Source organism: Rattus norvegicus, chromosome 1, assembly GCF_021556685.1.
Source record: "Rattus norvegicus strain SHRSP/BbbUtx chromosome 1, alternate assembly SHRSP_T2T, whole genome shotgun sequence".
NCBI lineage: Eukaryota > Metazoa > Chordata > Mammalia > Rodentia > Muridae > Rattus > Rattus norvegicus.
The window spans coordinates 187,517,951-187,532,043 of NC_141534.1; the positions used below are offsets into that span (position 1 = coordinate 187,517,951).

Below are 14,093 nucleotides of genomic sequence, written 5' to 3' on the forward strand. Positions count from 1 at the left end.
GTTGATAACTATTCTTCACTTTGTCTATCATCATCAAACAAGGAGATTGTTTTTCTGGACTGTGTCAATCTGAGCTAGGGAAATGGCTCAACAGGTAAAATTCTTGTTTTGTTGCCCAAGGATGAGACCCCATGTCCAGATCCCATCACCCATGGAAAAGCTGGCACGGACACACCTGTAACTTCAGTGTTAGAGATGTGGTCAGGCATGTAGCCGAGGCTTGCTGCAGCCATCACAGCCAGAGTCAGGAGCTCCAGATTGACTGAGAGACCCTGTCTCAAATAAGCGAGTCAGAGAAGGGCAGGAGTAGATCCCTAGTGAAGTCAGCCTTTGACTTCTGCAAAACTTATGCGTGGGTGAATGCACACACATAGACACATCCTGCAAATAATATATCAGCTTGACAAGTTGATGTAGCTCTTAAGATTATAGCAAACTGAAAAATAGTGATCTCTATATATAGCATTAAGACTACAGAAAATATATGTAGATATCTACAAAGATCTGAGTGGTTGTCATTTTAGAGTTGAAGGTTGTGTAGTGTTTTGTTTTGTCAAAGACACTTAAAATACCTTTCTAATGAAGTTTAAAATGAGTCTAGTCTCTTTTAAAATTAACACACTACATCCTAAAGATATTCTTTGGGAAGAACATAATAGAAAATGCCATGATATTGGTGGAATAAAAGTAGTTTAACAAAACTAGGTACGGTCTTATAAAATAGGCCATTTGTCATATCATCACCACCGCCATCATCACCATCACTATCACTGGCTTTTTTGGATAGTGGCTGACTATGTAGCCCAGGCTGGCCTTAAGCTTATTATGTAGCCTATGCTGTCCTCAAATTTGGGATGATCTTCCTGCCTGATGCTTCCAAGTGTTAGGATTACAAGTTAAGTGACACCATCCCCAGATTGAAAAAGTATATTTGGGAAGAGTTTCTTCCTTCCTTCCTTCCTTCCTTCCTTCCTTCCTTCCTTCCTTCCTTCCTCCCTCCCTCCCTCCCTCCCTCCCTCCCTCCCCCTTTCTCTCTCTCTCCCTTCCTTTCTTTCTTTCCTCTCCCTCTCCCTCTGTCTCCTACTTTCTTTCTTCCTTTCTTTTTTTTTCTCCACCTGCTCCATGTGATTACCCCAGCCTGGGTGCTGTTTACCTGGATTGTCTAAACTGCATGGCCACAGCCTTCTTTCCTCTTTTCTGTTTCACCCTACTGCACAGCAGCATGGCAGAGAAGCAGAAAGGGTCTGTCTATATGCTGAAGAGGCATGCGTGTGGTCAGAGGCAAAGGAGCAGTGAGGAGCCAGGCTTCCTCATTTTATAATGAGACTCCCAGGAATTTCTGTGAAATCATATTAACCTGTTCTGAAGTCAGTCATCTCCCAGTAGGCTCCCACTTCTTCAGGATTCCAACACCTCCACATTGTCACAACGGGCCTCAGTTTGAAGCCCAGGAAGCAGCAGACTATATCCAAACAGCAGCTGCCAGAGAGAGAGGTGCGGGGGGAGACAGACAGAGAGACAGACAGAGACGAGTCAGAGACAGAGTCTGAGAAAGGCAGTAGATGAGAGGACTGAAGCAAACATTGCTACACGAGGTTTTGTTTTCCTTTTTGATTGGCCTAGAACTTGCTGTGTAGACCATGCTGACCTTGAACTAACAGAGATGCCTCTGCTTCCCGAGTGTTGGGATTAAAGGTATGCACCACCATGTCCAGTCTTGCTCCATAAATCTTAAAGGTGAAGTTCAAATATGATGTCTACCTTCAGTGATTTTTTTAAAAAAAAGTACATACTACAGTGCACTATGTAACTATGGACATACTATTGTCTGTATGTTATGTCTCCACATGTAGTCTATGATCGGCTCTTTTTGGTTATAATCTTTATAGTAAGCATATGTAAAGGCTCCAGCCTTAGTCTTCTTTCTATACATTGTTTGGGTTACTCACCATGCCTGTTGAGGTTCTGTATAGATTTTTATTGAGTCTGTAGGTCTCTCTGTGCATGGCTGTTAAGCAGTATTCATTCTCCTAACCCAACAGGAGCCATCTTTTCACTTACTTGTGTTGCCTTTATCTTCCCAATATTTTTTTTAGTTTGGTGTATGTATGTTTTTCATCTCCTTAGATGTTATTTTGTTGGCTTTATTCTTTTTGATGTTATCGTGCATGGGATTTACTTCTTGCTTAGAGCTTCCTATGTCATATCTCAGTGTTTAGAAATAGTCAGTTCTATGGTGGTATAGCAAAATATCATAATGCTTATAATTAAAAAAGACTAGAAATTTCATTCTCCTAATTTTGGAAGCTAGGAAGTCAAGCTCCCAGCACCACAGACTAGATCTTTGGTAATGCCTCACTGTGTGCTTCCCAAGTGGTAGCTTTTTGCTCCATCCTTTGAGTGTGGGTAGACTGGTTGGTTCATCACATTTTAGTGGGAGAAGGTGCAAAAAAAGGACCAGGTCACTCCTGTTTATCCTCTTTAAGAGCATTCCATTCATGAGGAGGAGTAATTATGGCTCAATCACTTCTGACAGGCCTTACCTCTGTAAAATACACCAAGTAGTAGGCTTCATCATAGCACTTTTGGAAGGTCACAGATGTAGAACAAGAGGTTTGCTTACAATTTTAAAAGTATTCACTTTGACTGATAAAGATAATTCAAGGTTATTTTTCATGAGATATCTTAACTTTGAGAAGACAGCAATTATATCTCACAGTGCTCATTATATGTATCTCAATTCATAGGAGGTATTTGTGAAATTGTTAGAAGTCTTGAATTATCTGAATTGCTACAGTCATCTCCCTGGCTGTGTTACTATCCTGAACTTGATAGTCTCTGGTTTTGTTTTGTTTTTTGTTTGTTTGTTGTTTGTTTGTTTTTCCATGTAGGATATATCAGAGAAGGATTTCTTCTCGTGCAGCATTCCGTAGACAAGGCCATCATGATGCATCACAGTGGCAGAGCAGCCGAAGCCATGTTTGCTAACACCACAATTTATGCGAGGAGATTCCCATACCCAGCCTTCATTCATGACAACTTCTTGTGGACTTTCATTGTTATGTTTCCTTGGACAATTTTATTTACATTTACTCAAATGGCACTTGACATAATTGGGACGATTATGTTGGAAAAGGAAAAGCGATTAAAGGTAATTTCATTTTATTCATAATATTCTGCAGCAGGATAGATAGATGTGTGTAGAGGGTTGGGTAGTTTCTGCATACCTGTCACTGCTCAACAGACATCCTGTGGGAGCTGCATGCAAACATGGGCTGCCTGGAGTGTGCACAGAGCCAACAATCAATTTTCTGAGGTTTTGATGTTTTTAAGAAATAAATTCTTGATTTAACTAAATGACTACGAGAACACCATGGAAAAGAGTCAGATATTAATGCCTCAAAGATGTCTATGGGATTAAATGAGCAACAAGGAGAGAATCAGACAAAGTCTTAAATTATGTAACCTAAAATATGTCTTAATTGCTATGTCCTATGATTTTCCTGGGGATGATTTTCAGTGTGAAGTCAATCAAGACTTCATTATCAACAATAGTGGCTACAACCAGGAAGCTGCGAGAGCGCTCACCTGCCCATCAATTTGTTTAATGCTTACTTACTAATTACCTCCTTTGTCCCAAGGACTCTGGTGGACTTCATGTTTAAAGTCTGGCTTTATTGGCAGCTAACTCTGTGATCATTCTCTGTTTCCCTAAATGTAAATTGCAGACTGCAGCAGCTACTTTTGTGGTTTATTGGGGCAGTTAATGAGATATTATTTTAGTCTCTAGAACCATCTATAATCATCCCACAACTGGTAGTTTAAAAAAAAGAGAGAAGACAACTCTCTACTTACATGTTGTTCAGATTTTCGTTAGGATGTAAGTTAACATGTAATATGTTAATTACCCAAGTGGGTGTTTACTGGCCAGACATTGGATATAGATGATTAGTATCCAGAATATGCAAAGAACTTGAAATTCAATAGCAAGAAAACAGCCTGATTTAAAGAAATAGAGCAGGGAACTAATCAGAGTTCCCAAAAGATGAAAACCAGATGGCTGAAAAACACTTTTAAAAAAATGTTCCATGTCCTGAGCGATTAGAGAAATTCAATTAAAACTACTTTGGGAATTTATCTTACTCAAGTCAGAACGGCTAAGATAAAACAACAACAAAACAAAACGAACAAAAAACTAATGAGAACAGATGCTGCCATGGTTGTGGGGAAAGGAGTACACATATTCCTTACCAGTGGCAGTGAAGACTGGCACAGCTACTATGGAAACCAGTATGGTGGTTCCTCGAAGAGTTGGACCTACCACAAGCTCTCACTGTACTGTTAGTCTTGGGCATAAACCCAAAGGACTCGATATCCAACTAGAGATACATGCTCGTCCATGTTCATAGCTGCCTTATTCCCCATAGCTAGGGGGAAAAGGGGAGAAAGTTATTCTTGAAGTATAGAGATGGCTTTGTTTGTTCTGAACAGCAGTGAATGGTAGACACTAACAGAGGAAGGGGTTTGGCACAGGCTAATCCTGTGCCCAGCAAAATCCATTCTTAGGTTTCAGGATATATAGAAATGACCTGTGGGGTGGATAGATCCAAAGGTTGTTATCTGTTGACAAAGCTTGGTCATTTAGGCAAGACTAAAAAGACAAGAAGGTAATTTTAAGGTAATTCTGACAAGCCAGAGATAAGGAAGGAAAGACTGAGTTGAGTTGTCTTAGTGTGTGGGGACAGAGATTGATCCATGGACCTACATTTAGGAAGTAGACATGAGTGGAAATGGATATGTACTTGACTAAATTTGAGTTTTTGAACTTTACATACACTTCTCTCAAGGATTTCACCCCACATCATAATGTTGCTAAGGCATTTGGAGATCTTGTCGAATGATGTCCAGGTCGAGTAAGTCCACTGAGTCCCAAAGGGACAGTGACACTGGAGTTTAGTAAAGATAGATGTCAACAGGGAACACAATCATTCTTTTCCTCCCTGGCTAAGGCTGTGATATTATGATGCTCCAAATGACCCATGCTTGAAACCTCAGTTTTATCCATGTGGCACAATGCATAATGTATATCCCCACCGTTTCCTGCTGTTGTAGTGTTTGGTGAAGTCTCTCTGTGCTTCATCTCTAAAATGGAGACAGCAATATTCTACCATGAAAGTGATTAGAGACACTCCAGGTTAGTGCCCAAGGGAAACTGAGCAAGAGTCTTGGTTATGTCTCTATTTCCTTTGTCCCTTACACATGGGGATTAATGTAACCCTGTTTCTTCCCATCCCCTCATGGTTCCCCTTCCTTCTCCATTTGTGGTAATACCATCTTCCAGTTGTTCAAGCTTTGGTAATATTTGCCATCTGGCTATGCCAGCACTCTCTATTTGGTTTGGTATGATGACTGTCTCTCCCCAGTGTTTCCATATTAGTCCCTTACCCCTCAGTGAAATGGATTTGTTTTTTTCTCATTGTAAGACATTCTCTTCCCTAACTAGTGAATAACCTTTTTCAAATCTATTTTTGACTACCAGTTGAAACATCCAGTTTATTCTTCATGTCCCAGAAACTTAAACTGGACACTTTAAGCTAGTATTCATTTTGTTTTGTTTAATTAAAAATATCTGTATTACTAGACATGGTGATTCGCATCTTTAATCTCAGCACCTGAGATGCAGAGGCAGGTGGATCACTGTGAGTTCGAGGTCATCTTGGTCTACCCAATGTATTTTAGGCCAGTGACATCCTGCCTTAAAACAAAAATTAAAAAAGTATTAACTATTTGAGAATTTCATACATCATACTTCAGTAATGTTTAATTTCTCCCCCATCTCTTTCCAAATCCACACCCCCTTTATACCCAAACTGACTTTATGCCTTCATTAAAACAATATTAAACAAAACAAAAAACCCCAACTCCAGTTTGTGCTCTCATCCTTTTCAAATCATTACTCTGCCTCTGTTCCTAAAGGCTATTGGTATTTCACTGTGTAAAAGCCCACATTAGTGTTGGCTCACCTTTGAATTTAAGCAGAATTGTGCAATAGCGATTCCCTTGCATCTGATAGGCATTCATTTTTCAAGGAGCTGTAATTGGCACAACTTGTTTCCACAGATAAAATGTGGCAACAGTGATGAATTCTTGTGACTTACAATTATGGTATAGTGAGTAATAACTAGGTTATACTGGATAATAATTATGTTATACTGAATAATAATTATGTTATCCTGGATAAAGGTGCCTTGAAACTTCCTCCTTCGCTTTGTTTGATGTTGCTGCTGTCAGCATGCCTGTCTGGCACGTTGTGCTTTATTCATTATACTTTACCAGACTTGTAATAAAGCGTAATGTCTTCATCTACTGGTTTCTAGTCTGCATGTCTTCTCACAATGGGTTCTTTTTCTCCTTTGCCATATAAGGTCTCTGCACCTTAACAAATGATTCACACCTGTCATCTTGTCTTTACCCTGCCTTGGATCAGGCATGACACTCTTGGTCTCAGTCAACGTTGTTCTGTTTGAGGCTATGATGGGAAAAGAACCACTTCTTAGCTCTTCCTGGTGTGGGTAGAATTCAGTTCCTTAAGGTCCCAGGACAGAATTTTTTAGTTTCTTTTTTGCTGTTGGCCAGAGGAACTGATAATCTCAAAGTGCATCAGCTGCCTTTATATGGGGGGGGCATTGTAATTACAGGCGCATGCATTCATCGCCTTTGACACACCCCATAGACTGAAAGTTGTTCAACCTGCTTATACCAAAGAGCAGTAACAAGAAAAGAGCAGAAGGAACAAGTGACAAAGCCACCTTGGGGACTATTTATGATACATGGAAAATTTTAATTGAAGTCCAGACATTGTCATGTTTTACTTTAGTGGATACTTGATAATCTTACATAATTATGTTTAAGTTTTATTTTGAGGCACACGTAGGTATCCTGGAAACAGTTTATCCTTTGAGATCTCTTCCTACTCTTTTTTTTTTTCAGTGCAAAGGATGGAACCCAGGGTTTTTCATATGCCAGGGTGGCAATACTCTTCCATTGAACTATACTCCCTGCAATTTTGTTGTTTTTTTTTTTTTTTTAGACAGAGTCTCAAGTATAGCTCAGGTTAGCCATGAATATTCTATATAGCTTGTTATGGCCTCAAATTCATGATCCTCCTGGTTCTGCTTCATAAATTCTGGTATTATGGGCATACACCATAACACCCAACTATTACTTTATAGTTTTTGTTAGGTGAGGTGACAGAAGGGTTTATTCTAAAGTTTTTTTGTTCTCAGTTTGGGGCAATTTTGCTCCACTGGTCGCTTGGCAATGTTTGGAGAGAATTTCTACAACTAAGCCAGATGTTACTTCCGTTGGCTTGGTAGAGGCCAGGGATACTGCTGAATGCCCTAGCATGCCCACCACAGTGTCCTGTGATGCAGACCTGAACTGTCAGCCATATCAAAGTTAGGAAGCCTTGGTATGCATAAAGACATAGGACAATGTTCTACACAGAAAATTTTCTCAGTAGTATTTAGGTTGAGAATCCAGGTCTAGGCCCACTAAACTGGAAACACTGCTCATATAAAATCCTTGTGGGTAACCTGCTTTTGACAGTGATTATGGTTTAATCTGGCTGTTGGCAACTCGAACATCTTCTTTGCCTGTGTTGCTGTGTTCTGGTCCTGGGATTCATCCTCATGAGCTCTAAGGTGGAGATGCTGGGAGCACCATCTAAAGGCGCCCGGAGCACTTACCCTGTTAACCTCTGCTCTCTCTGAAATTTGGCCCTGGGAACTCCAACTGCTTTGCCCTCTCTGGGCTTGCTCAGTCTTTTCACCTCAAGGCAGCTGCTGGACTCTGCTTCAGTTCACACTGCAACCAGCCAGGCAATTACCAGCACTTAGCTAAGCATTAGTAGACCCTCCCAGTTCACATTGATTTTTCTCCTTCTTGTCCTTACCCAGAACTGGAGTGCTTTTCATGTTTTAGTTAATTAGCCAGCTGCATGCTTTTCTTTGTGAGTGTGGACCAAATCTAGAGCCTTGACCATGTGTAGTGGTTGGTACAGTTATTCCCAGACCCTAACACTGGTCAAAAGGGAAAGTTGTAAATGTAAATTAAACTCATCCTAAAGACACCTCTCTGTGCAGCATTCTGTACCTAATGCTACATGCTGGTTGATATCATCCCCTTGACAGGATCCAAATTACCTAGTCACAGACCTCTGAGCAATCCAGGGCTATTTTAATTTGGTCAACTGAGGTTAGAAGACATACCTACTGTGGACAGAGCGACTCCATAGGCTGGGGTCTTGGACTGCATAAAAAGGGGAATCTGTCTGAGTACTCACCACACAGAGATATTCTGTAAAGCATTTTCCTGTAATACTGTCTGTATACACTGCTAGCAGAGCCCAGTGACTCTCTACTGTTGCAGGGTGTGACCCATCTCCCTGTCCCTGTCCCTCTCTACCTCCCTCCCCCTCTCTCTCCCTCTCTCCTCCTCTCTCTTTCAGTATTGCTTTTATCAAGTAAACTGTGAAATTGAATTGCCTTAAGTAGTTTTTCCTTTATCACTAGCCATTGGGAAAGAGAGGCATTGAAGACACAAAGTTGTAGCTTGAATAGACAGGAACAGGGTGTCCTTCAGTATGGTTTGTGATACTGTCACATCTCAGTCTGGCATTCTAATTTGAACCTCATTTTATTTTGTGTGTATTTTATTTAGCCTGCATGTATGTATGTGTATGTACCATGTGTGTGCCTCTTTCCTGCAAAGGCCAGAAGAGGGTTTTGGATCCCTGGAACTGAAGTTACAGATGGTTGTGAGCATCCTGTGGGTACTGGGAACTGAACCTGTGTCCTCTGCAGGAGGATGGGCTAGTTGATTTCTTTTTGTTTCCAACTCGACACAAGCTAGAGTCATTTGGGAGAGGGGCTTTCAACTGAGAAAAATGCCTCCATAAGAGTAGCTTGTAAGTAAGTCTGTAAGGCATTTTCTTGATGGATGATTGATGGAGGAGGGCCCAGTCTATCATGGGTGGTTGCCACCCTTGGGCAGGTGGTCCTGATTGTATAAGAAATCAGACTGATCAGGCCATGGGGAACAAGCCAGTAAGCAGTGCTCCTCCATAGCCTCTGCATCAGCCCCACCACTTCCTTCTCTGACTTGCGAGCTGAAATAAACATTTTTCTTTCCCAAGTTGCTTTCAGTCGTGCTGTTTTATTACAGCTCTAGAGACCCTAACTAAGGCAAGTAGCTAATGATCTTCACAAGGGAGCCATTTCTCCAGCCCCCTGGATTTCTAGTTTGTAGATCCAGAAGAGGTTAGTGTAGGTAAACTCTAGGATGAAGGGAAGGCAGCTTGAGACAGCATTGGAATGCATGAATGTGGTTATGAATGTGGTTATGAATGTGGTCATGAGTGTGGTCATAAATGTGGTCATGACTGTGGTCATGAGTGTGGTCATGACTGTGGTCATGAATGTGGTCATGACTGTGGTCATGAGTGTGGTCATGACTGTGGTCATGAATGTGGTCATGATTGTGGTCATGACTGTGGTCATGAATGTGGTTATGAATGTGGTTTTGAAGGTGGCAAATCAGCTCAAGCACCGTAGTTTGTCTACCCCTGCTCGAATCTGCGGTGGAGTTGAAATGTGTTTACCTTTTGTGTTTATTGCTTCCTGGAAGCAGGGCATAATGAAAAGACGATTAATCTTAGTTTTGTTTATCTGTTTGTTTTGTAAGACAGCATCTCTGTCTTGTCCTGGCTGTCCTCAAACTCACTCTGCAGACCAGGCTGGCTATGAACTCAGAGATGTATCTGCCTCTGCCTCCCCAGTGCTAGGATCAGGATGTTCCACCATGGCCCAGCTTAATCTTAATGTTTTATTTTTTTAGTTTTTAAAAAATGTTTCTTGTAGCAGAAGCAGAATGTACTGAGTCTTAGGAGAAAAAAAATCTGTACCCAGAATTCTGCGTTGAAGTCACAGCCCTGACTGGGTGCAAGGCTGAATTCAGTTAGGCCCTTAGAGGGGGAGGTGAGATTTCTTTGTCGGTAAACTGGGGTGGCTATAGGTAAGCCACACAGAGTAAGATGTATGAAGGCATTTGAAGTGTGGTTTTCATGACAGTTGGCTTGTGTTGATTCTTCCTCAGGAATACCAGCTCATGGTGGGACTCAGTAATGCTATGCTCTGGGTTTCCTATTTCATCACCTTCTTATTGATGTATTTCATCATCATCTGTTTGCTGTGTGGGATTTTATTTCTCAAGGCAAGTATCCACCTGCTCTCAGCATCTCACAGCCTTAAGGAGGACAAAGAAGTTGACGTATGGGAAGAGTGGGTTAGTTTGCCCGAGACTGAATGTGTTTTTCCACTGACTTCACTGTGGGAGTTCAAAAGGGACAATCTATCAGGGGAGGGGGAAGGGACACAGATGACACTGACTTCAGTGTCTCCAAGTGGCTTGACTCATTTCACCAGGGAGGTGTTCTGTATCTTCCCTCACTTCTGTGCCTTTCCTCTCCTCATCACTTCGCTTGTGATTAAACCAGATCCCCAATTATTTCATCAGATTACGCATGAGAGAGTCTTTCAACACAGTGACCCGCTCTTCATCGCCTTCTACTTCCTGTGTTTTGCCATCTCCTCCATGTTGCTCGGCTTCATGATTAGCACATTCTTTAACAGAGGTGAGTTGACAGTGCCTTCCGTTCTGATGAGTTGACTGGGAGAAACTCTCATTTTGGAAGCGATCTCAGAGTTTCAGATAGCACTAGATACATTTCAGGAAATGTCTCATTGTACTACTCAGTTATGTAAGAGTCTTGATGGGGCACCTTCTGTGCTCTAGGCACAGTGCAAGATGCCAGTGATGTAGTGGTGGGCAAAAGAGTCCCCTCCCTTTAGAGAGTTTTATTCTTTCCTTTGTAGTAAAAGGAAGGCTCTTTCCCCAGCTGCTGAGGCTTCTGTGAACTGACCCTCTTTTCCTTGTCCATTTCCAGCTTCTCTGGCCACTTCTATTGCAGGGTTCCTTCATTTTCTCACCTTCTTTCCATATTTGATCGTATTTAGTCTCTATGATCAGACAAGCCTCAGTGGGAAGCTGGCTCTCTGTCTCATTACCAACACCGCACTAGCATTTGGGACTGACTTGATATGCAAGCTGGAAATGAAGGGTGAGTCTTCCCTTGGTGACAGAGCCTGCATTAATTTGCATCCCAGAAGGAAAGGACAGGACTAAAAGGTAGTTTGAGTGTTCCTGCCTATTGACTTTATCATATAAAAAATTGTGTGTGTATGTGTATCTTTTTTTTTATTTATTTTTATTTTTTTATTTTTTATTAACTTGAGTATTTCTTATATACATTTCAAGTGTTATTCCCTTTCCCGGTTTCCGGGCAAACATCCCCCTCCCCCCTCCCCTTCCTTATGGGTGTCCCCCTCCCAACTCTCCCCCCATTGCCGCCCTCCCCCCATAGTCTAGTTCACTGGGGGTTCAGTCTTAGCAGGACCCAGGGCTTCCCCTTCCACTGGTGCTCTTACTAGGATATTCATTGCTACATATGGGGTCAGAGTCCAGGGTCAGTCCATGTATAGTATTTAGGTAGTGGCTTAGTCCCTGGAAGCTCTGGTTGCTTGACATTGTTGTACTTTTGGGGTCTCGAGCCCCTTCAAGCTCTTCCAGTTCTTTCTCTGATTCCTTCAATGGGGGACCTATTCTCAGTTCAGTGGTTTGCTGCTGGCATTCGCCTCTGTATTTGCTGTATTCTGGCTGTGTCTCTCAGGAGCGATCAACATCCGGCTCCTGTCGGTCTGCACTTCTTTGCTTCATCCATCTTGTCCAATTGGGTGGCTGTATATGTATGGGCCACCTGTGGGGCAGGCTCTGAATGGGTGTTCCTTCAGTCTCTGTTTTAATCTTTGCCTCTCCCTTCCCTGCCAAGGGTATTCTTTTTCCTCATTTAAAGAAGGAGTGAAGCATTCACATTTTGATCATCCGTCTTGAGTTTCGTTTGTTCTAGGGATCTAGGGTAATTCAAGCATTTGGGCTAATAGCCACTTATCAATGAGTGCATACCATGTATGTCTTTCTGTGAATGGGTTAGCTCACTCAGGATGATATTTTCCAGTTCCAACCATTTGCCTACGAATTTCATAAACTCGTTGTTTCTGATAGCTGAGTAATATTCCATTGTGTAGATGTACCACATTTTCTGTATCCATTCCTCTGTTGAAGGGCATCTGGGTTCTTTCCATTTTCTGGCTATTATAAATAAGGCTGCGATGAACATAGTGGAGCACGTGTCTCTTTTATATGTTGAGGCATCTTTTGGGTATATGCCCAAGAGAGGTATAGCTGGATCCTCAGGCAGTTCAATGTCCAATTTTCTGAGGAACCTCCAGACTGATTTCCAGAATGGTTTTACCAGTCTGCAATCCCACCAACAATGGAGGAGTGTTCCTCTTTCTCCACATCCTCGCCAGCATCTGCTGTCACCTGAGTTTTTGATCTTAGCCATTCTCACTGGTGTGAGGTGAAATCTCAGGGTTGTTTTGATTTGCATTTCCCTTATGACTAAAGATGTTGAACATTTCTTTAGGTGTTTCTCAGCCATTCGGCATTCCTCAGCTGTGAATTCTTTGTTTAGCTCTGAACCCCATTTTTTAATAGGGTTATTTGTTTCCCTGCGGTCTAACTTCTTGAGTTCTTTGTATATTTTGGATATAAGGCCTCTATCTGTTGTAGGATTGGTAAAGATCTTTTCCCAATCTGTTGGTTGCCGTTTTGTCCTAACCACAGTGTCCTTTGCCTTACAGAAGCTTTGCAGTTTTATGAGATCCCATTTGTCGATTCTTGATCTTAGAGCATAAGCCATTGGAGTTTTGTTCAGGAAATTTTTTCCAGTGCCCATGTGTTCCAGATGCTTCCCTAGTTTTTCTTCTATTAGTTTGAGTGTGTCTTGTTTGATGTGGAGGTCCTTGATCCACTTGGACTTAAGCTTTGTACAGGGTGATAAGCATGGATCGATCTGCATTCTTCTACATGTTGACCTCCAGTTGAACCAGCACCATTTGCTGAAAATGCTATCTTTTTTCCATTGGATGGTTTTGGCTCCTTTGTCAAAAATCAAGTGACCATAGGTGTGTGGGTTAATTTCTGGGTCTTCAATTCTATTCCATTGGTCTATCTGTCTGTCTCTGTACCAATACCATGCAGTTTTTATCACTATTGCTCTGTAATACTGCTTGAGTTCAGGGATAGTGATTCCCCCTGAAGTCCTTTTATTGTTGAGGATAGCTTTAGCTATCCTGGGTTTTTTGTTATTCCAGATGAATTTGCAAATTGTTCTGTCTAACTCTTTGAAGAATTGGATTGGTATTTTGATGGGGATTGCATTGAATCTGTAGAATGCTTTTGGTAAAATGGCCATTTTTACTAAATTAATCCTGCCAATCCATGAGCATGGGAGATCTTTCCATCTTCTGAGGTCTTCTTCAATTTCTTTCCTCAGTGTCTTGAAGTTCTTATTGTACAGATCTTTTACTTGCTTGGTTAAAGTCACACCGAGGTACTTTATATTATTTGGGTCTATTATGAAGGGTGTCGTTTCCCTAATTTCTTTCTCGGCTTGTTTCTCTTTTGTATAGAGGAAGGCAACTGATTTATTTGAGTTAATTTTATACCCAGCCACTTTGCTGAAGTTGTTTATCAGCTTTAGTAGTTCTCTGGTGGAACTTTTGGGATCACTTAAATATACTATCATGTCATCTGCAAATAGTGATATTTTGACCTCTTCTTTTCCGATCTGTATCCCCTTGATCTCCTTTTGTTGTCTGATTGCTCTGGCTAGAACTTCAAGAACTATATTGAATAAGTAGGGAGAGAGTGGGCAGCCTTGTCTAGTCCCTGATTTTAGTGGGATTGCTTCAAGTTTCTCTCCATTTAGTTTAATGTTAGCAACTGGTTTGCTGTATATGGCTTTTACTATGTTTAGGTATGGGCCTTGAATTCCTATTCTTTCCAGGACTTTTATCATGAAGGGGTGTTGAATTTTGTCAAATGCTTTCTCAGCATCTAATGAAATGATC

At 41.4% G+C, this 14,093-nt stretch overlaps 1 protein-coding gene across 5 annotated transcripts in view; it reads left to right on the forward strand.

The window, feature by feature from the left end:
• The window catches only part of Abca14 (ATP-binding cassette, subfamily A (ABC1), member 14), a 106,551-nt gene that overhangs the window by 14,820 nt on the left and 77,638 nt on the right, over window positions 1–14,093 (forward strand). For 4 of the 5 annotated variants that reach the window (NM_001432351.1, NM_001432350.1, NM_001432349.1 and 1 more), the window contains 4 exon segments: window positions 2,892–3,151; window positions 10,156–10,272; window positions 10,576–10,693; window positions 11,006–11,179. In NM_001432351.1, the coding sequence (NP_001419280.1) occupies window positions 2,892–3,151; window positions 10,156–10,272; window positions 10,576–10,693; window positions 11,006–11,179 (669 nt within the window). 5 annotated transcript variants of the gene reach the window in all.